Raw genomic sequence first — 27,409 nt, forward strand, 5'->3', positions numbered from 1 at the left:
GGGATTTTAAAAATCCAAGCAATTTACAGCATTTTTTTTGCCTAAGAAAAGTAAGGTTGGGTAGATGGGGGTGGGGGAGGCAAATGAATACTATTAGCTGGATCAAGGCAGCATCCTATGAGAAAGACCAGGTAGAAAGGCTGAAACTCAGGAGCCTAGAGAAGAAGTGAGCAAGAAATTCCATAGGGCTGCTAACCAAGCACAAGATCTGCGGGGATTTATTTTGCAAAGAAAAGAATATGCTGCTGGGTTGTGTGTGTGTTTTTTTTTCCTACCCAATTTAGGCTTCACTGAAGCTGAGCCAGAAATAAATTTGGTTCAGCTACTGAACTGAATCAATGTCACAGGATCTTAGAAGCCTGGGGTTGCTTTTGAACTATTGCAGAATCTTCACATGGAAGATTTACAGGAGAATTACAGGAAATATAAACATTCAATCAAAGAACTATTCCATAAGTGGCTGCCGCAACACCTGCATTCTCTCCATTATTGCTTTTTAATGGATGAATAGCAATAGCATTTAGACTTATATACCACTTCATGGTGCTTTATAGCAGCGTTTCCCAACCGGTGTGCCGCGGCACACTGGTGTGCCGCGAGACATGGCCAGGTGTGCCGCCAAGCTGCAGCTGGGTGGGGCGCTGCCGGTACTTCCATCCTGGGGCTCCCGCTCGCAGCTGTCCCCCGCCTCCTGCTCGATGCCGCGGTTTTCGGCGCTCTCCTGCTGGGCGCCAAAGAAGGAAGGCAGGAAGAAGGAGAACTCTATTCTTCGCACCTTTTCCCCGCCTTCCTTCTTTGGGACCCAGCAGGAGAGCGCCGAAAACCGCGGCATCGAGCAGGAGCCGGTTGACAGCTGCGAGCGGGAGCCCCAAGACGGAAGTACCGGCAGCGCCCCGCCCAGCTGGACCTTCTCCTGCGTCGACGGCAAGTTTCCTTTGTGGCCCGGCGGGAGGGCACTGGCGATGGGAGCGGGGGGCGGGGGCGGCCGCAGTGGCCGCAGGCAGTCGTGGGGAGATGGCGGTGGCGAGAGGGAGCGCTCTCTCTCTCTCTCTCAGCTGACTGCAAGCGGGAGCCCTGACGGTGGCGGTTGGACGTGCTGCTAGACGTCGTACATGCTGGCGCTGCGGGCCTGGCATATACGGTGTCCAGCAGCACGTCCAGCTGCCGCCGTCAGGGCTCCCGCTTGCAGTCAGCTGAGAGAGAGAGAGAGAAAGAAAGAGAGACATATAAGAGAGGCAGAGAGAGAGAGAAAGAGAGACATAGCAAGAGAGGCAGAGAAAGAGACAGAGCAAGAAAGAGAGGCAGAGAAAGAGACAGAGAGAAAGAGAGAGAAAGAGAGACATAGCAAGAGAGGCAGAGAGAGAGACAGAGCAAGAAAGAGAGGCAGAGAAAGAGAGACATAGCAAGAGAGGCAGAGAGAGAGAAAAAGAAAGAGAGACATAGCAAGAGAAAAAGAGAGACTTAGCAAGAGAGGCACAGAGAGAGAGAGAAAGAGAAAGAAAGAGAGACATAGCAAGAGAGACAGAGAGAGAGAAAGAGAAAGAGAGACATAGCAAGAGAAAAAGAGAGACTTAGCAAGAGAGGCACAGAGAGAGAGAGAAAGAGAAAGAAAGAGAGACATAGCAAGAGAGACAGAGAGAGAGAAAGAGAGAAAGAGAAAGAAAGAGAGATAGCAAGAGAGGCAAAGAGAAAGAAAGAGACATATAGCAACAGTGAAAGAGAGAGAGCGAGCAAGAGAGAGAGAAAAGCAAGAAAGAGATAGCAAGAGAGACAGAGAGAGAGAGAGAGCAAAGGAGAGAGAAAGACATAGAGGAAGGGAAGGAGGGAGAGAGAAAGAGAGCAAAAAAGAGAGGAAGAAAGAAAGAGGGATGGAGAGAGAGAAAGAAGGGAAGGAAGGAAAAGAGAAAGAGGGAGAAATAGAGCGAAAGGGAGGAAGAGAGAGGGTTTTTTTGTCCAAACTTTTCTTTAGCCCTCCCCCCCGCCCCGCCCCCCCCTTTCAGTGTTCCCCGGGATTTTGAAAATATGAATAATGTGCCGCGGCTCAAAAAAGGTTGGGAAACACTGCTTTACAGCACCTCTCTAAGCGGTTTACAGAGAGTAAGCATCTTGCCCCCAACAGTCTAGGTCCTCATTTTACACACCTCGGAAGGATGGAAGGCTGAGTCAACCTTGAGACGGTGGTGAGATTTGAATTGCTGAACTACAGCTAGCAGTTAGCTAAATCAGTCTGCAGTGCTGCACTCTAACCATTGAGCCACACTTTATCTAGATCTCCTCCAATTTAGAATCTAGATCTTCTCCAATTTCCTGGGGAAAACTGGGACATCTACAGCTGCAATACTCGACTTAGAAACACAATTGAGCCCAATATTTCTGTTGCTAAGAGAGACATTTGTTAAGTGAGTTTTGCTCCATTTTATGACCTTTCTTGCCACAGTTAGTAAGTCAGTAACAGGGGCGTACATAAGTGCACCAGAGTGCCTACTGTCCCCTGTCCTATTGTCTCTCCTATATCCCCTATATCTTCTCTTCTATACCTATATCTTTTTCTGCTATTCTCTCATAGTTATATTTCACTCCTTTATTTTCTCCTCTATTTCCCTTTTAATACATTCTACCTGAGTATATCCTCTATAACCCTCATTGTGTATTATTGTGTATTGGACAAAACAAATAAATAAAAATAAAATAAAATAAATAAACAGTTGTTAAGTGAATCTGGTTTCTACATTGTCAGGAGGTTACAAAGGTGTTCAGAAGGTCCTGGAGCAATGAAACAGCCATAAATTTGTGTCATTTGACAAGCATCTGAATTTTGATTATGTGACCATGGGGATGCTGCAATGGTCATAAGTGTGAAACACAGTTAGGGGTCATTTTTTTCCAGTGCCATTGTAACTTTCAACAGTCACTAAATAAACTATTGTAATGAGAACGTTGATTGGGTTCCTTAAGTAAAGGATTTTCTTGAGCTACATGGGATTCTTTTACACTTTTCATGCTGCAGAATCTGTTATAAAAGTTTAGTGCACAGCTTTAGTGTTTTTTTTTTAAAAAGTGGCTGTGTTCCGCAGAATTTTTTCTTTCTTTCTTTTGCCCTTATTTCCTCCTAGAGTTATAGCAAGTCCTTGTGCCTTAAGTGATTCTTAAACTATGAAGCAGCAGGCCAGCTCTCAAAACATTTAAGTTACATTTGCCTAGCTTGCAAATTCTCCCCCAGTTGGTGGGGAAAACCTGCAAATCTATTGACATTGATTTTTCTCTCCGGCATGGTATGGAAAGGTAAACAAGCTACCCAGAAAATGTTCAGAATGTCTTTTCTTATTACAGGTGTTTCTGCACAGCTCACCACTACCAGGCTAAGGAGAAACACTTCAGTTGGGACACCATTTTGGATGGCTCCTGAGGTAACAGTTATAATGTGCGGCATGTGTTGCATACCTTGGTTTTTTTAGCCCTGCTAGATGTCCTATCTTAATTCTCTAAATCATTATTAAAAAAAAATATTTCTCAAGTTTTAAAAAATATTTTAAAAAATATTGGCAGCTTTAAGCTCTTTGGATTTCCACTCCCAGAATTCTTCAGCCAGGCAAATCTTAAAGTTACCTGTTCTAAATCCTTTGATGACTATCATTATAACCAAGAGAAATAAAAGTTAGGACTTCCCTCCATTTATATACCAAAAACGAATAAAGGAATAAATCTAGCTGTTTGCAGGATTGTGATTTTGAAGTGAATCTTATTGATTGAATGATTGAAATAATGGCTGCCTATACTGGGTAGTGATTTAATTCAGTCTTTAAGTATATGCTGTTCAAACTGAGGAGCATGTTGTATGTTATCATTTTCCTACGTTTTATTCACTCCATTGAATAATGAAGATGGACTTTCAAAGACGGTGATAGCTGTAACAGGGCTGTCGATAAAGAAAAGTGAGGGCAGACTTTCACATTTAAAAATAGGTGGGCCTAAGACGATGGAAGCTTAGAGAGGCACACCGAATGTATTCAGTAGAAGTAGAATAAGTATCAGATGAAAGAAAAGAAAAGAAAAGAAAAGTAGAAGTTGGAAAAGAGGAGTGGACAGAATAGTTGAAAGGTCTGAAGACCTCTGGGAAGATGAACAGGCTAGCTATGATATGAGGAAACCCTGCAATGCTTTTGGGAATCTCATATGTTATTAATCCTGCTTGTTAATGATTCATCTTGTGCAATTTGTTTCCCAATGCTTGATTTATTGCACTTTTCAGCTCAAACTTGTAAAACACAACTGACAGGATATGTGGTATTTCTTCCATCCCTTGACTGATGCTTGTTTTATCCTAGGGAGAAAAATGGCTGAGTGGAGATTTACATTCACTTAATCTCTTGAGTTACTAAACATGTTTTATTATTTGAACCTGCTTTTTGTCTGGAAATAGAAGAGAAGCTTGAGGAATGCCCTAAAAACTACAGAAAGTCTTTTGCTGGGTCGTTAAAAATAATATTTTAAAGGAGGGTGTGTAATCTTTTCTTCTTAACAACAACAAATTTGAGGGCCGTCTATGGACAGTCTATGATAGTGATGGCGAATCTATGGCACGCGTGCCACAGGTGACGTGCAGAGTTATATCTGCTGGCTGTTTATTTTATTTATTGATTTCTCCAATACACAATGAGGGTTTTAGTGGGTATACACATAGTAAAATACATGATGAAGGTAATAGAGGATATACTCATAGTAAATATATATCTAAGAAAGAATAGAAGAGAAGATTCAAACTTAATATTAACTGCTCCAAACAAGGTCAACCGTGGATAATCTAAGGGTAAAGTATTGGGGGTTTGGGGATGACACTATGTAGTCCAGTAATGAGTTCCACGCTTCGACAACTCGGTTACTGAAGTCATATTTTTTACAGTCAAGTTTGGAGCGGTTAATATTAAGTTTAAATCTGTTGTGTGCTCTTGTGTTGTTGTGGTTGAAGCTGAAGTAGTCGCCAACAGGCAGGACGTTGCAGCATATGATCTTGTGGGCAATACTTAATACTTGTGGGCCCTAATTAATCTGCAGTGTGCATGTGTGTGCCGGCCAGCTGATTTTTAGCTTGCATAGAAGGCGTTTTCAACCTCCGGAGGGCCTTGGGGGGGGGGAGCCCTCCCCAGGCTCAAAGAATGCCTCTGGAGCTTGGAGAGGGCAAAAAATGGGCCTACCAGTGTAGTGTATTCAAGAGAGGAAGACAGACAATGCAATAACCAACTTTATTGGGAGAACAATTACCACAGAAAGAGAACAACTTACAAAATGACCGGTTATTTATACTGCCCTTCTAACCAATCAGGATCGTACTCTTTTCCTGCCGAATATCGCCCCCTGCTGTTCTAGGGACATGACAACCAGGCCCACACGAAGTTGAGAAACGTGGGAGCAGGGGGATCACACGTGCATGCTCAGGGGGGCAGGGGGCATTGAATTATGCATGTGAGCACTCACATGGGCACAATAGCATGCGTACATGTGCTTTTGGTCTATGATCTTGTTTGGTACAATTCCCAGACTACTTCTGATCACAATTACTGAAAAGCAGTGATATTGTTTGGGGGTTGTTTCGATGTCAGGACAGTGTAGACCCTAAAATAGGATCATCACTGGAAAAAAGAGAGAAAGCATGCTTCATACAAACCTCCAAGAAGATCATAAAAAAAAAAATTATTGCCAACTACCCAAGAAGTAGCAAGTAAGGCTCCAACCAGGAAAAAGTTGCCCTTCAGTGCACTAATCAACAAATAGGTTGTAATGTAATATGCCTTGTCCCTTTAAAACAAAAGTCTCTCTACGGAAGGAAAACAACATTATGAGAGCTACCCTGGGTTGGCGATAATGTGCTGAATTAGATGCAGGGAGACCTAGTTTCTAGTCTTTCTTTAGGCACAGAAGCCATCTGGGTGACCTTGAGCCAGTCACTTTCTTTCAGCCCTAATCATCATCAGGCTCTGGGACAAGCGAGAAACAACCTCTCCCCTGCCCTTGCTGCATCGTGCATTGATAAGCTTCACTATAAGAATTAGGCAAGTGCAATGCAGTACAAGCAGGCCTGGCAAAGTATCAAGGCAAATGCTAAGATGAACAACTAAAAAAGCCCCTCATGATTTTTACTGAGCTAAGAGTCCTGCTGTGAAAGCCAGAGCATTCTAATTACAACAGGTTTCCATTCATGCTCTCTAAGTCAGTGTTTCCCAACCTTGGCAACTTGAAGAGATCTGGACTTCAACTCCCAGAATTCCCCAGCCAGCGAATGCTTTTACATTGCTGGCTGGGGAATTCTGGGAGTTGAAGTTCAGATCTCTTCAAGTTGCCAAGGTTGGGAAACACTGCTCTAAGTGATAACTTGAAATATCAAATGCCTTCTGCCGCACAAATCCCAGCGACCAATTAGGTCCCACAGAGTGGGCCTTCTTCGGGTCCCGTCAACTAAACAATGCCATTTGGTGGGACCCAGGGGAAGAGCCTTCTCTGTGGCGGCCCCGACCCTCTTGAACCAACTCCCCCCAGAGATTAGAATAGCCCAACCCTTCTTGCCTTTTGTAAGCTTCTTAAAACCCACCTCTGTCGTCAGGTATGGGGGAATTAAGATATTCTTTCCCCCTAGGCTTCTACAATTTATGTATGGTACGTTTGTATGTATGATTGGTTTTAAAATAAGGGTTTTTAGCTACTTTAGTATTGGATTGTCGCATGTTGTTTTTACCACTGTTGTTAGCCGCCCCGAGTCTACAGAGAGGGGCGGCATACAAATCCAATAAAATGAAAATGAAATATTTCACATACTTCTGTCCAGGGGTGGGTTCCGGATTCTGATACTGCCGCTTTGCTCAGGGACATGCAGTATGGACTCACGGATGTTGCGCATTATAAAAAACAAGATGGCGCTGCCTATCAAGAAAACCAGCTCAAGGGCATGGCAGGCCTGGGTCGCTGCTGATTCCAGTGACCCAGGCTGTCAAATTAGTAACAGTTCTATAGAATCGGTCTGAACCAGTAGGAACATACCTCTGCTTCTATCCATTCAGCACTTTTAATTTTTTTTTATTATTATTTTTTTGGATAAGACAATACAGAATTCAAACAAACACAAAACATATGCAGTGGTACCTCTAATTAAGAACTTAATTCATTCCATGACCAGGTTCTTAAGTAGAAAAGTTTGTAAGTAGAAGCAATTTTTCCCATAGGAATCAATGTAAAAGCAAATAATGCGTGCAAACCCATTAGGAAAGAAATAAAAGCTCGGAATTTGGGTGGGAGGAGGAGGAGGAAGAAGAAGAGGAGGAGGACAGTCGCTGCCGAAGGAAGAAAGTGAGGTGAGAGGAATTAAAAAAATCCAAAACTTTAAGGCTTAAAAAAAAAAAGAGGGACTCTGAGGCAGCGAGGAGGAGCACATGCCTCCCATACACCCGGTGCGAGGCTGCCTCCCATTCATTGCGCCAGAGAGAGAAACCTAGGGGGAATGGCAGGAAACTGGCCGGGCTTTTGTGCTGCTCTCAAATTTCCTTAGAAATTTTTCTGGCCTCGGATTCTTAAATAGAAAATGGTTCTTAAGAAGAGGCGTTCTTAAGTAGAAGTACCACTGTATAGCGGTTCTTTACCACCACTCTCTTATCAGAAGTTGTTTCCTGGAGTTGATTATATTTCCAAATACAGTATTTGAAAATTTACAATTTGCAACCTTTCATAAACTTCTATAATAAGTCTTAACCGAGAAGGTTAAAAGGACAGGAAGTATCAGAGTATTACAAAGTATGGGACAAAGTCTATGAATGGTTAGGAAAATAAAAATAACATATAGAATTTAACAAGTAATAATATAGATATGCAAATAGTGAATAATATTAGAATTTCCAATAGAAGGAATTTTAGAAAATATTGGTGAGATATATTATAGAAGCTTATGAAAGGTTGTTAATAATTAAGAACCAGCACTTTTAATTAATTTAATTTAATTTAATTAATTCGACTTCTATGCCGCCCAATCTTGTAGGGCTCGGGGTGGCTTACAACAATAAAAAACAATACAACAATACAATAAAAAGAAGTCGAACAATGATAGTAATTAAAACGCATAACCCTAATGACCAATTAAAAAACCCCAAATCAATCTAACAACACACATTCCAGACAAACATGAATTAAGGAGTTTAAACATATTTGAATAAGAAAAGCTAGCTCCTGACAGAAATGACAGAACTATGAAACTGCAAATAGAAAGGTCAGTCTTAATATTTAAAATGATTTATTTAATGCACTGGGTTTATTTGGGGAGGAATTGCCTACTCCACACAGTGCTGCCTTTCCCCTCAGCATCTCTTATTCACTGCTCAGTAACCCAGAACATGGGGCTGAAGCCTGAAGGTGAGTCCTAAGTTAATAGCTTTAGGTTTCTTTACTCCCTATTTAGTAATATTTATTCTCTTACTGGGATGGTTGTTTTAGTCTATGCCGCAAAGCCATTTAAGTAAGAATTAGAGCCTGTTCAGTTTTAGGAAAATAACATCAGTGTTTCTTTAACCTTGGAGACTTTAAAATGCATGTCAGCTGGGGAATTCTGGGAATTGAAGTCCACATGTCATAAAAGGTGCCAAAATTAAGAAACATTTATATTATTTGGAGAAAAATCAGGATATAGAATAAAGTTTACTTTTCATATGTCTCAAATGCATTTGAGAGCTCTTTTGATATAGCTATAGATTTAGATTTAGATTTATTGGATTTATATGCCGCCCCTCTCCGCAAACTCGGGGCGGCTCACAACAATAATAAAAAACAGTACATAATAACAAATCCAATGCCCACCCATCTAATTACAATTTAAAAATTAGTAATGTCATAAAACAATCCCAATATATATAAAAAACAGGCACACAGTCAATCAATCAACAAAACAACATGGGCAAGGGGGATGTGTTTTATTTCCCCCATGCCTGACGGCAGAGGTGGGTCTTAAGGAGTTTATGAAAGGCAGGGAGGGTGGGGGCAATCCTAATCTCAGAGGGGAGCTGGTTCCAGAGGGTCGGGGCCCCCACAGAGAAGGCTCTTCCCCTGGGTCTCGCCAGACGACATTATTTTTATGGTTGTGGTCAAATTTTAGTGGGTTGAGACTATGAAAAAGAAAAAAAAGATGAATGTGTGATTTTATGTGTTTATGTACATAAAATGTAAATGTATGATTATTGATACAAGATACTGTATATCTTTACTTTTTTAATAAGCTCCCCCCCCCCCCCCCCGCCAAGTGTGACTATATTAAATTGTAGTACCTAGGAACTGTGCTGGCTAAGTAGTTAAGAATCATTGTTGAAGTATTCTGAAACATATGAATATTTCTCTTACATATTATTTAGGTGCTTTAAGTTTCTAAGTAGGTTTAGGAAGGATGCAAAATGTGGGAATCAATATAGTTAATTTACTTTTTTACTTTTATATACTATATAGCCTTTCTATGCAAAGTAGCATTGAAATAAATTAGCATACAGTATAAAAAGATATAGTTAAAACACAGAAAAATATTAAAACATAAAACTAAAGATAGTGTAGCTTAATTAAAAAAACAAGAGGAACAGCATGTGCAGGTTAAATTGGCTAGAAATGAAGAAAAAAAACCCCTCTATCTGAATGAAATGGTCTTTGCCAACTTCCATAGGGCATCTTAGATAGAACTAGTTGGCCTCCAGAGATCAATAATGAAAATTGAAAAAGTCATCTTTCACAGTGCCAATAAGTATGTGTGCTATACTTGACAAGTTACAAAGAAGAATCTTAAGTATCTGGAGACTCATGTGATTTATTATTATGTACACAACAATGTGAAATCGTAGCTGCCAATTCTTTAGTGGAGGTTGGCACTGAGTTCTTCCCAAGCAGTGGGGTAATTGACAGGTGGATTTTGTCAATCACAGATTTTACTCTTTTACTCAGCCAATGTATGCTTCTTTTCCTCAACAGTAAACCTCTGCCTCCCTCCTATACATCATATAAACATTATCTTTAACACATATGTCAATAAATATGAATATAATTTATATATTATAACCTTGAATGCCATCCAAACTATAATTGTCTGGATCATGATTAAAATTGGAATGGCCATGTTTCTATCTGTCAATATCACTATGGGGACACTATACTTTTTAATGTTTTTAAATTATTAGATTTACCATGAATTGTTTAATTGTTGTTGTGAGCTGCCCCGAGTTTACGGAGAGGGGCGGCATACAAATCTAATGAATAAATAAATAAAATGCATAGTGAATAGTCCTGAGTTTTCTTCTTACTTTTTTGGTGCAAATGCCCTGTTCAGTTTTGTCCTGTTAATACTCTAATTCCAGCCATGTATTATATCACAGGTAGAGACCAAATATTGATTTCTTTAATGGATAGCTGTGCCATATGGGTGCACATGCAGTGCCAAAAACCTGGTTTCTGTGCATGCACAGAAGCAAAAAAAACAGCTTCTGTGCATGTGCAGAAGCCAAAAAAAAGATGGTGGTGGTCACAGACCAGCACTGACAGAACCAGCTTTGTAATGTCACCACTGGTTTACTACTGGTTCTATAGAACTGGTCCAAACCGAGAGGAACCCAATTCTGGACAAATGGATTTGACATTTTTATTCATCTGTTGAGTCCAAAGGCCTGGGATAGGCAGATGTTGGTATTTAATCACATTACATGTATTGTTGTGGGGTGTAAGGTGGTCCAAGTAAAGCTGCCTCCTACAGTTGACTGATGGTGTTCAAGTGGTGCTTCAGATATTTTGGAATTTCAACCACACTTGCTCATAGGCTCAATCTTCTACCTTATGGTGCTGACAGAGAGTGATTGGCTCAAGCTTCAGTATGAACCTGATCCTGGTTTTTTTCAGTCCTGTTTAACTTCTTAACTATTACACTGGGTCAGACTTAATAAATCAGGATCATTCATTACCAGCAGTCTCAACATATATATCCTTTATTCATGTATAAATATATATGAATAAACATATATATATGTTGAGGCTGCTGGTAATGAATGATCCTGATTTATTGAGTCTGACCCAGTGTAAGGGTTCCAAATAGCATCTGAAATTAAATCAGAGTTCGAGGCATAGTTTTCCTCAAAGTTACAATTTATTAGCAGAGCCATGTTGGCACATCTGTGAGAAACCCAAATCTGAAGTCCCATGGGTTTCTCTACCCAGTTTAAAGTTCATTCCCTTGTTCCCACACCCACAAGTCCACCACGTTGATCAGTCTCTTTCTGCCAATGTGTCCATTACTCCCATCAGCTTCCGGGCAGGTGTTGAATAAAGGATGACCTTGAGAATCTAGAAGGATGGCTATCTTTCTACTTCCCTCATGCAGCAGCCCCTCCCAAATTCCCACAGCACTAATACATTCTACAGTCTAATATGTGGCAGGCCAAAGTCTCAAAATCAAATGATGGCTTCAGCCCGATAGTCACCTCTGTCCATGAAAAATTGCCAGACATCTCCATTGTACTGTAACCCCTACAGGCCTACTGTAGCCTTTCTTGAACTTCAATCCAGCATTCTACATATTGACCCACACATTCAAATTTCATAGTTAGCCCTGCAAGAAAGTCTAGGGTAGGTTGTAGCTCCATTCAGGAAAGGTTACCCTGAATGCCCATTCCTCTAATGAAAAAGATTGGGATCAGTCACATAACACATGGTATTGGCATTGTAGAGCAAATGGCCTCATCCAGCACAATTCAAACTTTGGTAGCTCTTTTCTAATTCTGATCTACAGTGGTACCTCTACCTAAGAATGCCTCTACTTATGAACTTTTCTAGATACAAACCAGGTGTTAAAGATTTTCTTTGTCTCTTCTCAAGAACCATTTTCCACTTACAAACCCAAGCCTCTGAAACTGTAACCGTAAAAGGCAGGGAGAAGCCTCCGTGGGGCCTCTCTAGGAATCTCCTGAGAGGAAACAGGGTCAGAAGAGGCAGGGAGAAGCCTCTGTGGGGCCTCTCTAGGAATCTCCTGGAAGGAAACAGGGCTGGAAAAGGTGGGGAGACGCCTCCATGAGGCCTCTCTAGGAATCTCCTGGGAGGACCTCCACGCTCTCTGTGGTTTTTCCAATCGCACACATTATTTGCTTTTACATTGATTCCTATGGGGAAAATTGCTTCTTCTTACAAACTTTTCTACTTAAGAACTTGATCACGGAACGAATTAAGTTCGTAAGTAGAGGTACCACTGTATATTGTTCATGATCTGGTGTCTATTGCATGAATCGTATGTCATGAGTGTTAGGAGTCCACCAATTAATAATGTTTGATTTTTTTAAATAATGGGGCTGACTGAAGATGATTGAACATATCTATATTATCTTGTTTGATGTTTGATATTTCAAAAGAGAGAACGAAAAGCAATTGATTTTGCAGTGCCGAGTAAAATTAATTGAGACTTCTGAGTCACTTGCCTTGAAGGAATTTATTTACATGACTTCAGGGAGGTGGCTTTATTGGGAGCAGATGTTTTGAGGAAGTGGTTATAGAAATTAAATATGAAAAATATGCTAATGTCAAACCCCACAATAATGATGAATAATTTTACATACAGCAGGGCATGGATACAGTAGCATTCAGGGTCAATAGATGACTCCAGATCCTAATGTGAAATGGGGAGAAAAATATCCTTATTCATTTTCTGCCTGCTATAAACACACTATTCCTAAAACACGCTTACTTGGGCTAGTAGGGCATGCTTAGTGTGTTGTTGGGCCATCAAAAAAGGTTTCAATTAACTATCTCTCACTATCTCTCATAGTAATATTTATCCCTCAACATATCCAATCCTGCATGAGGCTAAACTCGCTCCAGTCAGTTAACCATGTCTTGGGAATTATAAAAGTCAATCAAATGTCCTTCTGAAAGTTTACTTTATTAAAATATATAGTCCTAGATCAGTCACACTAAAGTTTTAAAAAATTATTATATAGCATCCAATTAAAAATACTACTCATCCCTGCATTAGATACATCCAGGGAAGGAATCAGGCCCCAAAATTTCTAATTGTCATAGTTATGATACAATATTCGGCTATAGCTCTAGAGATTTCCTAAACCTGGTCATTTATCGGTAATAGATGATTGCCCATGAAAGCAGTGCAATTAGATGGGACATTAACCCTGCCTACCAGAAATGATAGATATTTCTAAAGCATGTGTGTTATAGACTTAATTTCAAGGTCCAAGCAAATACACAAATACTCTTGGTAAGGAATACCATTGTATTTACTCAAATAGTACTATTGTCTCAGGCCAAAGCCAGGTGGTTTGTTTCACCTAGTGTAGTGGTGTCAAACTCATGGCCTGTGGGCTGGATGCGTGACACACTGGCCATGCCCACCCCCAGTTTAGCAGAAGGGGAAAAAGTTTGTTTATCTATCCATCCATCCATCCATCCATCCATCCATCTATCAAAGCAGACCTGGGCAAGATGCGGCCCGAGGGCCGGATGTGGCCTGCCTGCTGTCTGTGACTGGCCTGCGAAGGTCAGTCCAACTTTTCTAGATAAGAACCAGGTGTTCAAAATATAGATAATAGATAATAGATAATAGATAATAGATAATAGATAATAGATAATAGATAATAGATAATAGATAATAGATAATAGATAATAGATAATAGATAATAGATAATAGATAATAGATAATAGATAATAGATAATAGATAATAGATAATAGATAATAGATAATAGATAATAGATAATAGATAATAGATAATAGATAATAGATAATAGATAATAGATAATAGATAATAGATAATAGATAATGTCTTCTTTGCCATTGGCTTCCATTGGATTATATTTTTTTCAATTTCCCAGTCTAGACTACAGGTATCCTGATGATCTCTAATCCAAGTACCAAATAGATTCGATCGTGCACATCATTTTCAGATCAGCCCAGGATGACAAATAAAGAGAGGCCCCTTCCACACCGCCTCTTTACTTCCTACATTAATCACCACATGTTTCTAATTGGAGTTTGGAAAACAGAAAGCGTGCTGTAGTTTCTCTCCAACTTTTAATATTAAATTTGATGTCAAACATCCTGGAAATGTTTATTGGAAAACAAAAGACGGCATCTCTTCAGTCACTCAAATAAGCTCTACAGCACCCTGGAAACTAGAAATATGAAGATCGTTTACTAGTCTTTTATAGAACTATTAATAATAGCTTCTGAAGAGTCCGGAGACTCAACAGCTTCCATATAGAATATTCCCCTGGTGCTGTGAGTAAATGAAATTAAATTGATGAAAACCAAGAGTTTTTGATACAGCATTGTATCTGGTTATTTTGGCTAGCTGTGCTGCTTTTCTTAGTATGAGGATAAGGATTTAGTATTGTCAGAATTGATTGATTTTTTTCCCCATAATATACATTGCACATTATAATATATGTCAATTCATTTTTTCATTTAAGCTGCCATATCTCATCAGCTACTTGACTATTAACCTCATGAATGCATAAATCTTTCCTTCAGGATGCACAGCTCTTCACACCTCCAGTGTGGACTCACATAGAACAAACCTCCTGCTCCCTAGTCATATTATTCCATCTTTGATATCTGTAGGCTTACATAATGTGGGCTGTATATTTTTTGCTTTCTAGAATTTATTTATTTATATATTTTATTTATTTATTAGATTTGTATGCCTCCCCTCTCTGTAGACTCGGGGCGGCTAACAACAATAATAAAAACAGCATATAACAAATCTAATATTTAAAATAACTAAAAAACCCTTATTAAAAACCAAACATACACACAAACATACCATGCATAAATTGTATAGGCACAGGGGGAAAGGAATATCTCAATTCCCCCATGCCTGATGACAGAGGTGGGTTTTAAGGAGCTTACGAAAGGCAAGGAGGGTGGGGGCAATTCTAATATCTGGGGGGGAGTTGATTCCAGAGGGCCGGGGCCACCACAGAGAAGGCTCTTCCCCTGGGTCCCGCCAAACAACATTGTTTAGTTGACGGGACCTGGAGAAGGCCTACTCCGTGGGACCTAACTGGTCGCTGGGATTCCTGCGGCAGAAGGCGGTCCCGGAGATATTCTGGTCCGATGCCATTAAGGGCTTTATAGGTCATAATCAACACTTTGAATTGTGACCGGAAACTGATCGGCAACCAATGCAGACTGCGGAGTGTTGGTGTAACACGGGCATATTTAGGGAAGCCCATGATTGCTCTCGCAGCTGCATTCTGCACGATCAGAATCCCACCCACATTTGGAACTATCCTCCTTGAGATTTGGACCATGCATAAAGTACTTATACCTTCCCCATTATGGGCCGTCTGGCCCCAATCTCTTTTTGTTTTTGTATCAATCTATATGCTAATTTCCAATTCTCCCTCATCATTAACCATCAATTCATGTAAGCCTTATTTCCATTGCCATGACAGCACTGTAAGATCTGTATATTACACTCATCAATATTATATGACTTTTTTGGTCTTACATTACTGAAAAGTGGTGTTGAAAAGTAAAATGTTGACTCCTGTAACCAAACTGGTAGAGTTTTAATAGATTAGGGTTATTAAATTTGTTGTACAGATAAACCAGCTTTTCCTAAGCAGAATTGTGAGGCTCCCCCCCCCATTTATATCTAGCCATCTAATCATCTTTGAGGTATATGGCTGCCGATCGGTTTCCAGTCACAATTCAAAGTGTTGGTAATGACCTTTAAAGCCCTACATGGCATTGGGCCAGAATACATCCGGGACCGCCTTCTACCGCACGAATCCCAGCGGACGATAAGGTCCCACAGAGTTGGCCTTCTCCGGGTTCCGTCGACCAAACAATGTCATTTGGCGGGCCCCAGGGGAAGAGCCTTCTCTGTGGCGGCCCCGCCCCACTGGAATCAACTCCCCCCAGAGATTAAAACGGCCCCCACCCTCCTTGTCTTTTGCAAATTACTCAAGACCCACCTTTGTCGCCAGGCATGGGGGAGGTAGGATATTCTTTCCCTAAGGCCATTACAAGTTATGTATGGTATGTTTGTGTGTATGTTTGGTTTTTATAATAAGGGTTTTTAGTTGTTTTATTAAATTGGATTGTTACATGTTGTTTTTTATCATTGTTGTTAGCCGCCCTGAGTCTGCGGAGAGGGGCGGCATACAAATCCAATAAATAAATAAATAAATAAATAAATAAATAAATAAATAAATAAATAAATAAATAAATAAATAAATAAATAAATAAATAAATAAATAAATAAATAATAAATAAATAAATAAATAAATAAATAAATAAATAAATAAATAAATAAATAAATAAATAAATAAATAAATAAATAAATCATTCAATCAATCAATCAATCAATCAATCAAGTTAAGAAGTGTAGAAAATAAATTAAAAACATGGCACCAAGAATATATTTTCACTGCCAAATCCTCATCACTGCCTCTATCTCATCCCAGATCAGAGAAGACAGGTTGACCTAGAATGTACCAATGCTAAAATTAGCATTTCCCCCTTATTCAAAAGCCATGCAAGGGCAGTCTAAAGGAATATAACATTTGTCGGGCTTCATCACCTATTACCCCTGTTTCCCCCAAAATAAGACCCAACCCCAAAATAAGCCCTAGCATGATTTATAGGATGCTCATAATATAAGCCCTAAACCTAAAAACAAGTCCCCAAAATTAATATAAGACCTGGTCTTATTTTCAGGGAAACAGGGGTATCTTGTTTAGAGTGCAGTACTGCAAGCTACTTCTGCTGATCACTGGCCACCAGCAGTTTGGCAGATCAAATCTCAGTAGGCTCAAGGTTGATTCAGTTTCAGTTTCAGTTTCAGTTTCAGTTTAATCAGATTTGTATGCCGCCCCTCTCCGCAGACTCGGGGCGGCTCACAGCAACAGCAATACAAGACAAATCCAATATTAAATTAATTTTAAGAATACCACAAGTTAAAAACCAGTCATACACACTAGCATACCATACATAAATTTTATAAGCCTAGGGGGAAGGAACATGTCAATTCCCCCATGCCTGACGACAGAGGTGGGTTTTATTCAGCCTTCCACCCTTCCAAGGTCAGTAAAATAAGGACCCAGATTGTTGGGGTCAACATGCTGACTCTCTGTAAACTGCTTAGAGAGGGCTATAAAGCACTGTGAAGTGGTGTATAAATCTAAATGCTATTGCTATCTTGCATAGCTGCAAGGACCTGAACAGCAGGAGAGATAAAATAGCAATGGAGGCAGCAAATGATGTGGAATTCTGTTCAAGTCAAGGTCGGGTGGAGAATCTTTCAAGAAAACAGTGGAGAAAGGCCCTAAGAGTTATAACCCTCCTGTTCACTGAAGGCATAAGGTTGGGCGGGTCTGGTCTGAATGACGACTTGTGATTTTGTAAAACAAAACACAAAAAGCAAACAAAACACCCACCTCTTGATCCATCTGAAGTTTAAATAGCCCCAACTCAGCAGACCTGTCTTAACTGCTCCTGAGTCCTGAAAAGAATTATGTTCTCTATGTACTTCCTAAACATCTCCTCCTAAGACATCCAGGATGATAACTGCTACTTTAACAATTGCCTTTTCTAAAGTTATGGAGTGCTTGTTGAGATAACTCTTCAATGCAAAGTGCCCCCTTTTATTTCTTTCCAAAACTGGAAGTCTTTCAAGCTGTGCTTATCTTAATTTGTTTATTGATGAATTAATTAATTAGATTTGCTGTCCACTTTCTCTTTCTTATAGATTGTTCTCATTTTGCCTATCAGTCATACATGCTACTTACTGGTGAACTGACGTTTCTGTCTATAAATTAGATTTATGTTTCCCCCAACTCATAAAAAGGAAACATCAAGAACAGTCTTGAAATTTACAGAAGTGCATTTAACTTAAACAATATATTTATGGATGGGCAAATCCCTGTAATAGCATTCCCTATAGGCAGAAAACGAAGTGTGACTATTGGGAGAAAACCACAGGAGGGTTATATAATGGCATAGTCTAAAGAAGAGGAAGTCTCAATGGTTGGAGCAGAATTTGGTTTTGTTGTAAATTCCACTTGCTAATGTTGAATTGGAAACCATAATTGTATGCTGTACCACCAAGGTCTCAGTGGTGCAGTGGTTAGAATGCAGTACTGCAAGCTACTTCTGCTGATTACCGGCTGCCAGCAGTTTGGCAGATCAAATCTCAATAGGTTCAAGGTTAACTCAGCCTTCCATCCTTCCAAGGTCAGTAAAATGAGGACCCAGATTGTTGGAGGCTTACTCTCTGTAAACCATTTAGAGTGGCTGTTGCTATGCTATTGCTATGTGTCCTTTTTGAAAGCATCAAGTGAGAAAAGTATAACTTTATTATCTGTCTGCATCCACAATTACAAAGGTCATTTCTTTCAGGACATTGAAGCTAGTACTTTCTTAATAGTACATACCTTCCATCAGTATTTTGACTTCTTGAAATAATTTTAGTGATGTTAGAAAAACGAGTCAAAATATAAAAATAAGGGCTATTGCCTATTTTGCCTTCTAAATTATAAGCATGGATATACTTTTCTCAGATTAATTTTACATACCACTGCTAAAATGAAGTATGGTTCACAAAAGTTTAACATCATAATAAATGTGTTTGTCTTCAAAATGCCACAAGACTTTTTGTTCTTCTGTTGATTATTATTATAAGAATTTACTGAAGCTAGAATGCTAATACATTCAAAATAATAATATTCCAGCTAAACGACAGCTAAAGAACTAGCACTTGTGATCTCACAATTTTGTGTACATAATGATAATGAATGCTTATAGAAAAGCTACACCTTTGTTATCCTTTATATGCATGTAAGTTATAGGGATAGAAGGTAATGCTGCTTAAAATGGACATATAATGAATAACTACAGGACTTATTTCGATTGCTATAATCTCTTGTAATGTTCAGCATCATGAATTTAATTCCCCGAACCACGTTCTGTGGGCAATATTAAATAGCAGAACTGCTAGTTGAGCATTTAAGTTGTACCTATAATAAGAAATATATGAATGGACACTGGTAATAAGGCAGTGGCTATGTGTATAATTCGTACTTAATGGGGACATTATTGTCTCAGAGGTTAATCTGGTATGTTCATTGTCTTTTATCTAACAGGTTATTGCTTGTGAACAACAATATGACTATTCTTATGATGCCCGTTGTGATGTGTGGTCTCTTGGGATCACGGCTATTGAACTTGGTGATGGAGATCCACCTTTGTTTGACATGCATCCTGTGAAGACCCTTTTTAAAATCCCAAGGTAGGACACTAGGTGGCTCTCTTGGCTTACTGGATCTTGCTTGCGTTGACAACAGCAATTCAACAGTGAAAATACCTATTTGGTGCACCATTACATCTTACATTACGTTAATTGGAAGAAATGTAGAAATAAATGCTACCGTTAAGGAGGTCTGCATATAAGCAGCGAGATTTTTTTAGAAAAAGAATATCTGGATTTTTACTATTGAAGGTTCCTTTTTTAAAAAAACAAACACGATTTGCTTATTTAGCTTTTGCAAACCACTTTCCATTTCAAAAATAATTTGTTTCCCAATAAGGGAAGATAATTCTCTAAAAATATAATGTTTTAATGGGCTACTTCTGAAAGAAGAATTTTTGAATGGTTCAAATAGAAGCTTTTAAAGTTTGCCGGATCAACAGCATGTATTGTTTCCATCTTCTTTCTTTTATTTTCATACAGAAAATAAGATATTATTTTAAAGCATATTTGAAAGTACAAGGAGCCTACACTTTCTTACATAAGATTTCTTTAGTCTGTTTCTCCTGGCAGGGAGCAAAAGATAGGGCATTACAAAGGTGAAGTATGAATTAATTGCCGGACCTTTATAACAAATAGCCTTTCTGAAGCATTTGCTTTAAACTGATTGTCAGTTTAGAATAGCCTGCCATTTATGTGTTCCGCTTTCAGAAAAAAAAGATACCCACCGGCAATTAGAAAATTAAAACCTTAGACAATGGGAATATTTGACCCTTTCTTATCTGTACAATCACACAATTATCATGGGGCTTTTTACCGGGTCTCCCAATTGCTATTTGCATTTCTGATTAAGTCTATTTATATGTAGATGAAGCTTTCCAACATTCTGCACAGCATTATCTCTTTCCCACAACTGGGTGGGAGAGCTGCTATCCTCTTTCAGAGATTATTCAAACTTAAACAGTAATTCATTTTTAAATTTTTGCCCTTTGCACACGTGTAGAACGTACAGCAGCAATTAAACTGAAGGAGAGTTCAAATATGTAAACTAAGGCTCATAATTTTTTATCAGATAGAAGCTGAAAATGGCTTGAAAAAACAATAGTCTCGATGGAGTGTGGTAAAATATCAGCAGTTCAAAGAAAGGTGTAGGGAAAGGGCACGTGAATTTTTGCCTTCTACCCCATGATGTATAGTTTTCTTTCCATGAGTTGTTTTAATTTATCATGCCAAAATAAGACTTGCTTTTTACATGAGACAAAACACTACAGTTAGCAAGCCAGCTCCATAAATGGCTGTCTTTTAAAAAAATTAAAAATAAAATCCAAATTCTTCTACATGTGAAAAATGTATAGCTCAATCAGGAATATTGCACAGAAATTTGAAAAGAAACTGGAAAATATCCTTGTATATTTTATTTTTATTTATTTATTTATTCATTTGTCCAATACACAAATACATAGGAAGAAAAATAGACATGTAGTAATATATATAAGGGTAAAGTGAACTTAGAGGAGAGGATATATGAAAGAAAGAAAATATATATGATAAGTGAGAGAAAGGAAAGACAATTGGACAGGGGACGAAAGGCACACCAGTGCACTTATGTACGCCCCTTATGAGTATATCAAAGAAGGAAGATGCAAAATAATGTGCAAATTACTAAAATTATTAGCACTTTGAGTTGTATCCAAAAATTGTACTCAGGAGCTGCACTAATCACTACCCATGCTGCCACCTTTTGGTTAGCTGTAATTTCTGAATGATCTTCAAAGGGAGCCTCATATAGAAGAGAATGAGATAACTAAGGTGTATGTTGAGTAGTGGGGATAACCACAGGAGAGACAGACTTCAAAAGAAACTTCTTTACTTGGCAACTTCTCTATACAACCAGCAACTTGCAATCTGACAGCTAGCTGATGTATCTGCCAATGGCGTTTGAGTATTTTCCTGCTCAAAAACACTGGACATGGGTGAAATCATGTAGGCAGTGGATACATAACAGTGTAAGTGATTGCTCAAAGGTCTTCTCAGTCCAAGAATGGGTTCAAGTCAGAGGTGGTATTCTACCAGTTCGTACCAGTTCGGGGGAACTTGTAGCGGTGGTGGTGGGAAGCTCCGCCCACTCACCACACATCATCATGCACATGTGCAGAAGTGCCGTGCGTGCACATTCCCATGTCCAAACTGTTAGCGAAGATAAGTGAATATCACTACTGGTTCAAGTGGCATGCAATGAATGTGTGCAAAGGTTTTCCTGATCACAGCTCCATCTGCAACCCCATTCAAGGTTAAATATAGACGACTTCTTGGAATGAGTGATTCAAATACCCACAGCTATCTGAAATTTCTAAGGCTGAGCCTGAGTCTTTCCTCTGCATCCAGACCCCTACAGCCTCCAGGCTCTGGGACAAGGCCTTGACTTGATTTGCTTGGTCAGACAAGGTTCTACAACTGAGTGTAATCAGCATCATCAGCCTCTGGTAGATGTTAAACAGAAAAGGCAAAATCTCTGTGGTACTCCATTAACCAAAAGCTTTGGATTCATTCTTTTCCACTTATCCGCAATGACTCAAGCAGACGACTGAAAAAGGAGGAGAATAACCCCAGTGCCATACCCTCCTCTCTTAATTCCTGTAAGCCAGGGGTAGGTAAAGTTGGGTCTCCTATGACTTGTGGACTTCAACTCCCAGAATTCCTGAGCCAATCATGCTAGCTCAGGAATTCTGGGAGTTGAAGTCCACATGTCATAGAAGAGCCAACTTTTCCTACCCCTGCTGTGTGATCATCCACAATTTCTGAAAGATCCCATGTTTGTTGGTAATGAAAGCTGCTAATGGATCAAGAAGAGCCAAGATGGCTGCCACACTCCTACTTGACTTTACAAGAGCTTATCAAGCAGCACATTCAGTACTATTTCAGTACTATGCCGTAGTGTGAAACCATACTGTAAAGAGCTTATTACTATTACAGTGGTACCTCATCATACAAACTTAATTGGTTCCAGGAGGAGGTTCGTAAGGTGAAAAGTTCGTAAGATGAAACAATGTTTCCCATAGGAATCAATGTAAAAGCAAATAATGTGTGCAAATCCTTCAGGAAAATTCCAAACTTTAGAAGGGAGGCGAACAGAGGGCAGGGAGGAGCAGCTAAAAGGGCCGGGTGGGAAAAGCAAGGCCAGGCTAAAGGGTGAGTGGGAAGGAAGAAAGGCAAGGGGGTGCCCCTCCCTTTTCTTTCTTAAAAAGACACAGTTTCAGTGCCTTTGCAAGCATGCAAAATCTTTACTCCTCCAAGCTGCCCCTCCCTTTTCTTTCTTCAAAAAAGGGGAAAAAAAGAAACCCCTTCATCCCAGCAGCAGCTGCTTGGGTTCGTAAGGTGAAAATAGTTCGGAAGAAGAGGCATAAAAAATCTTAAACACCGGGTTCGTATCTTGAAAAGTTCGTTAGAAGAGGCGTTCGTAAGATGAGGTACCACTGTATTTATTTACATTTGTAGTAACTACCCAATTCCAAGAGACTGCGTGGCATATAAAACAACAACAACAACACAACCCAGCAAAACCAATTGAAAGGTAATACAGACAGTCCAGACTAAATGAAACGTAATACAACAAGAAATCACAGTGGCCTCAAAAATGCATTAGCCTGAGATTTAAGAGCTTTCTGGAACCCCAGGAGAGAAGGTGCTGTCCCTATATCGGGCAAGGAATCTGTTCTAGAGCTGAGGCTATGGCAGAGAAGGCATGCTTTCTTGGTACTGTAAGATAATATTGTTTAATATAGAGAATTTGGAGTGTATCCACTCTGATGGAATGTGCCACAGAGAGGCAGCCACTCAGACATCTAGGCCCTATGCCATGCCTAGATTAATTGTCTATTAAGCAGTTTCCTCCGAGGCCCACTGAAATCGCCACAACACCGTTTTCCTCAATATCTTTTCCTAGAAAGCCCTTCTTAGAATGTCAGGATAGTAAGACTAAACCGTCTTAGTTATTTGTTACAACTTGAATTTTTAGGAAGCTAAAAGTTGCCTAGGAACAGCCTGACTTTCGCTGCTGTAACAATTTGAATGTTGTGTTTGACTTCTAAATTAAGTTGAACATGCATTCTACTTTAACAACTGTTTGTTAGCCCAAATAGCTGAGGAGATGGAAAAGGCTCCAAAGGAACATTTTGACTCTGGGCCAAACTGTATATGACAGTGATGGCTAACCTTTCCTTGTTGAATGCCAAAAGTGTGTGTGCATGCCGCAACCGTAATGAAATGCATGTACAGGGATGGGCTACTGCCCAGATGGGTGGGGGAACACAGTGGGGTAGTGAAAATGGAGCTCCACCCCAGAGCACCCAATTTTCACTGAAAGATGTTGAAAGAAAATGCAGGGCGTCCTGCATAAGCCACGCCCACAGTGTGGTAGTAAAAATTTTGGTAGCCCTTCACTGTGCATGTGTGAAACACACCCCTAGTGCTCTGCCCCTCACACATGTCACGTGTGTGACCCTTCTGCACCTCCACACCCCATTTTGGGCCTAGTACTCTTCCTTGCAGCCTCCTGGGACCAAAAAGTGGGGGTTCCTCCACCCCCATTCATGCATGTATGACCTTCCACCAGTGTTCCCTCTAATTTTTTTGGGGGGGGGGGGCAGAAAAGTATAGTGTCTGAGCGGCAGTCCCTTCGGGACTGGGCGGCACAGAAATAATAAATAAACAAAAAAACAAACAAACAAACAAACAAACAAAAAACCCACCCTGTTTTGCCTCAGAGAATTTCAAAATAAAATACTGTACTGTGTGTCTATAACAGTGAGCTCATAATAGGGCAACTCTATCAATATCAAAATGCCACATAAATAGTTGAGCTAGTTTCAAACTAGATTTTGATTTTCTTTCTATCTTCCTTACTCCCATTCTTTTTCTTTCTCTTTTCCTTCCTCTCTTTTTTCTATCTGTTTCTCTCTCTTCCTCTCTTCCTCTCTCTCTCCTTCCCTCTCACTCTTTCCCTCTCGGCTTCTGGGCAGGTTTGGAAAACTCTGAGTTGATGATGATTTTTAAGTGAGCGATTGCTCACTGCTCAGCTTAGAGGGAACTATGCCTTCCACCCCACACATGCATGCATGCACATTTCCTGCATATACCCTGTTGTGTATACTCCTGTTCAGTTTGGGGATTTTGCAGATTCTGATTCGGATAGTGTTTATGAATTAGTGGCAGGTCCTGATTTACAGGCAGAGGAAGAAGGAGGAAACCAACCACAGGACGTTCCTTCTTCTCCGCTGACACCCAGACATGACAAATTAATTACTTAATTAATTAACCCATTCCTCTCCTTAATATTTCTTCCCTGACACTTGCTCCCTTCGTCTCTGCAAGTGTCTGAAAGAAGGATTTACCCATCTAATATCTGTTTCTCGTTCACTTGAATCTGAACTCATAGGAACATCCTGTGGTTGGTCTTCTCCTTCTTCCTCTGCCTGTAAATCAGGACCTGCCACTAATTCATAAACACTATCCGAATCAGAATCTGCAAAATCTCCAAACTGAACAGGCATGCATGGAAGATATGGAAGATAAAAAGTAACTGGTCAGTGGGAGGCACGCGTCCATATGTGGTAGAGCTGAGCTGGGCGATGGCTCGCTCACCCACAGAGAGGGCTCTGTGTGCCACCTGTGGCACATGTGCCATAGATTCACCATCACGGATATAGGATATTCATCCCCTGGTTTGCCCTTGAGCATGAATAGCTAGTGCTGAGAATTCAATCTTAACTGGAACTCTTTCGCCGCTGTGAAAGGTCCATGAGAGGACATTTGTATTTTGCTGTAATTATTGTTACAGAGTGCAGAACTGAGCAGCATTTTATCTGGAAACAGATGAAGTCAGTTGAGTTCAGTAACAGGACAGGCAACATTATGAAGTATTGATTTGCTGTACTTGACTCATTTTTTTGCAGAGCATTCCCCCCCCCCTTCTTTTCCTATTATTTTGACTTCATTAATTCTGCATGGTTGTTTTAGCTGACTGGGCTGAACTTCCTCCTAATTGAAGGATTCTAAATGACGCTCCTAAGCAAAGAAGGTGGAATCTTTGTTTTCGGGATCCTCTATACCAGTGGTTCCCAACGTGGTGCCCACACCCCACAGGGGGGCAATTTGATTTTCAATGGAGGCAATTGGAACCTTGTTTAAGCCAAGTTAGTAGCCTTTTAGGTTTCCTCCTGAGTTCACCTTTTAAATAGTAAGAATTATATGTCACGAGGGAGGGGGGAGCATCAGGATTTTAGAAATGTTTAGGTGGGACATGGCTAAAAAAAGAGATTGGGAACCACTGCTCTATACCATTTTCTGGCAGCAATAGTTGAAAGTGATATTTACTTTTCTACCTCTTACACAGCTTGTACATATTTTCCCAGATGAAACAAGGTTCAGTTCTTTATCAAGATAGTTTAATAAATCCCCTTTAGAGGGAACTGTGTGAAACTCAGGATATGGCCATAAAAGTGATGACCTGATGCATCCCAAAGAGGTCTTGGAGGGGGGCGGGGAAGGTAACATCAGACTGACACCGTACGAAAATCTCTTCATCTGTAGAGGCATTTGCTGGCTGGGGAATTCTGGGAGTTGAAGTCCAGATATCTTCAAGTTGCCAAGGTTGGGAAACACTGCTTTAGATGACTTGCAATCCCATGTTAGAATGCCACTTATCCCGTGGGGGTATACAGTTAAGATCCCAATTAATGCTATTTAATACCCTGAAATCCTCTTGCATTAGGCACAATTGGGATGGGAAAGAGTTTGCGCTATACTGTAAATAGCTCTAGTTTGACCATTTTATTTATTACAGTGATTTTTATACTGCCTTCTTGTCAGACTCCAAGTGGCTTTCAATATTAAATTAATAAAACTCAATACAGCAAAATATAAAATTGTGGTTGCAGTTGCTGTTGTTGTTCCTTTGCCATCATTCTTTTTCAGTAATATAATTATAAAGAATATTATTATGAAATAATCCTTTGCATCAGAAAAGCATAATTTGAAGTATATGTAGACTTATTCCATTTTCAAAAAATGTTATTTATTTATTTATTGGATTTGTATGCCGCTCCTCTCCGCAGACTCGGGGCATTATAGTTTAATAACTATTATTTCTTCAACATTAGGGAAGATTTGGCTTAATGATTATGGTTCACTGTATCTTACGATTTGGACACATACAGGTGAAAGAAATTGAAAAAGTCAGATCCCACACCATGAACATCATTAGGTAGACCGTTTTCCTTTTGTAATTTAGATCCTTCTGCTGAAGATTTGAAAATATATTCTAGAGACAGATGACATGTTAACAAAATCATTTCATGGTTGAATGTTTTCTTGGTATGATTTATCTTTATTTGAAGGCACTGGAGGTCCTTATTTGGGAGATTTATGAGCTAGCCAAAAATCTATTTTGATGAAAGAGAATGTGAGTAGTTATTGAAAATTCTTAGTCTTGATCAGAAAAGAAGCTTCCTGATTAATAAAACTATGGATTTTGGAGGAAGGAATATAATTAAAAGGAAAATAACTATAACTATAACTATAACTATAACTATAACTATAACTACAACTACAACTACAACTATAATTATAACTATAACTATAACTATAAATAAAATGAAATAAGCTAGTGTATAAATGAAGAATGCTGTTTCTATAGTCTAAAGGCTATAGAGTCTCATCTGACAACATTATTTTTATTTCTCATAGTCAACTCCCTGGAGATATATGAAATAGGCTGCAGTTTTCCAGACTGTGTCAATCACTGCAGGGTCAGAAATGTTTTTGAACAGTCACAATTTATTTCATGGTAGGATGAAACGTATGACAGATGCAGCTGACACTTAGAATCCCACCCTCTTTGCTTTCCTAATGCTTCCCGCTTCACGAATCATGGTTGACATAGTGGCTCATCTGCATACCATTCAGCTAAGGAGACCTGTCTTTATGCGACTATGTAGGACTGGTCCCTGATCATATCCGTGTGTCCTTTTAATCTGAAGTACAGGTAATAACCTACTCCCTGCCCAGTTCTGAATAGTCAATAGTCAAAAGTGCTTCTCCACTTTTATACTATCCTGATGCTATGAACACTACAATGCTACGAACACTACAATGCTAAGAACACT

At 39.6% G+C, this 27,409-nt stretch overlaps 1 protein-coding gene across 1 annotated transcript in view; it reads left to right on the top strand.

Moving 5' to 3' along the window:
- Positions 1–27,409, top strand: part of MYO3B (myosin IIIB) — a 133,931-nt gene that overhangs the window by 16,686 nt on the left and 89,836 nt on the right. The window contains exons 5-6 of the mRNA XM_070754928.1: positions 3,331–3,407; positions 19,144–19,289. Coding sequence (XP_070611029.1) covers positions 3,331–3,407; positions 19,144–19,289 — 223 coding nt within the window. The remainder of the gene's footprint in view (positions 1–3,330; positions 3,408–19,143; positions 19,290–27,409) is intronic.

The sequence above is a fragment of the Erythrolamprus reginae genome, chromosome 1, assembly GCF_031021105.1.
Source record: "Erythrolamprus reginae isolate rEryReg1 chromosome 1, rEryReg1.hap1, whole genome shotgun sequence".
Lineage (NCBI taxonomy): Eukaryota > Metazoa > Chordata > Lepidosauria > Squamata > Dipsadidae > Erythrolamprus > Erythrolamprus reginae.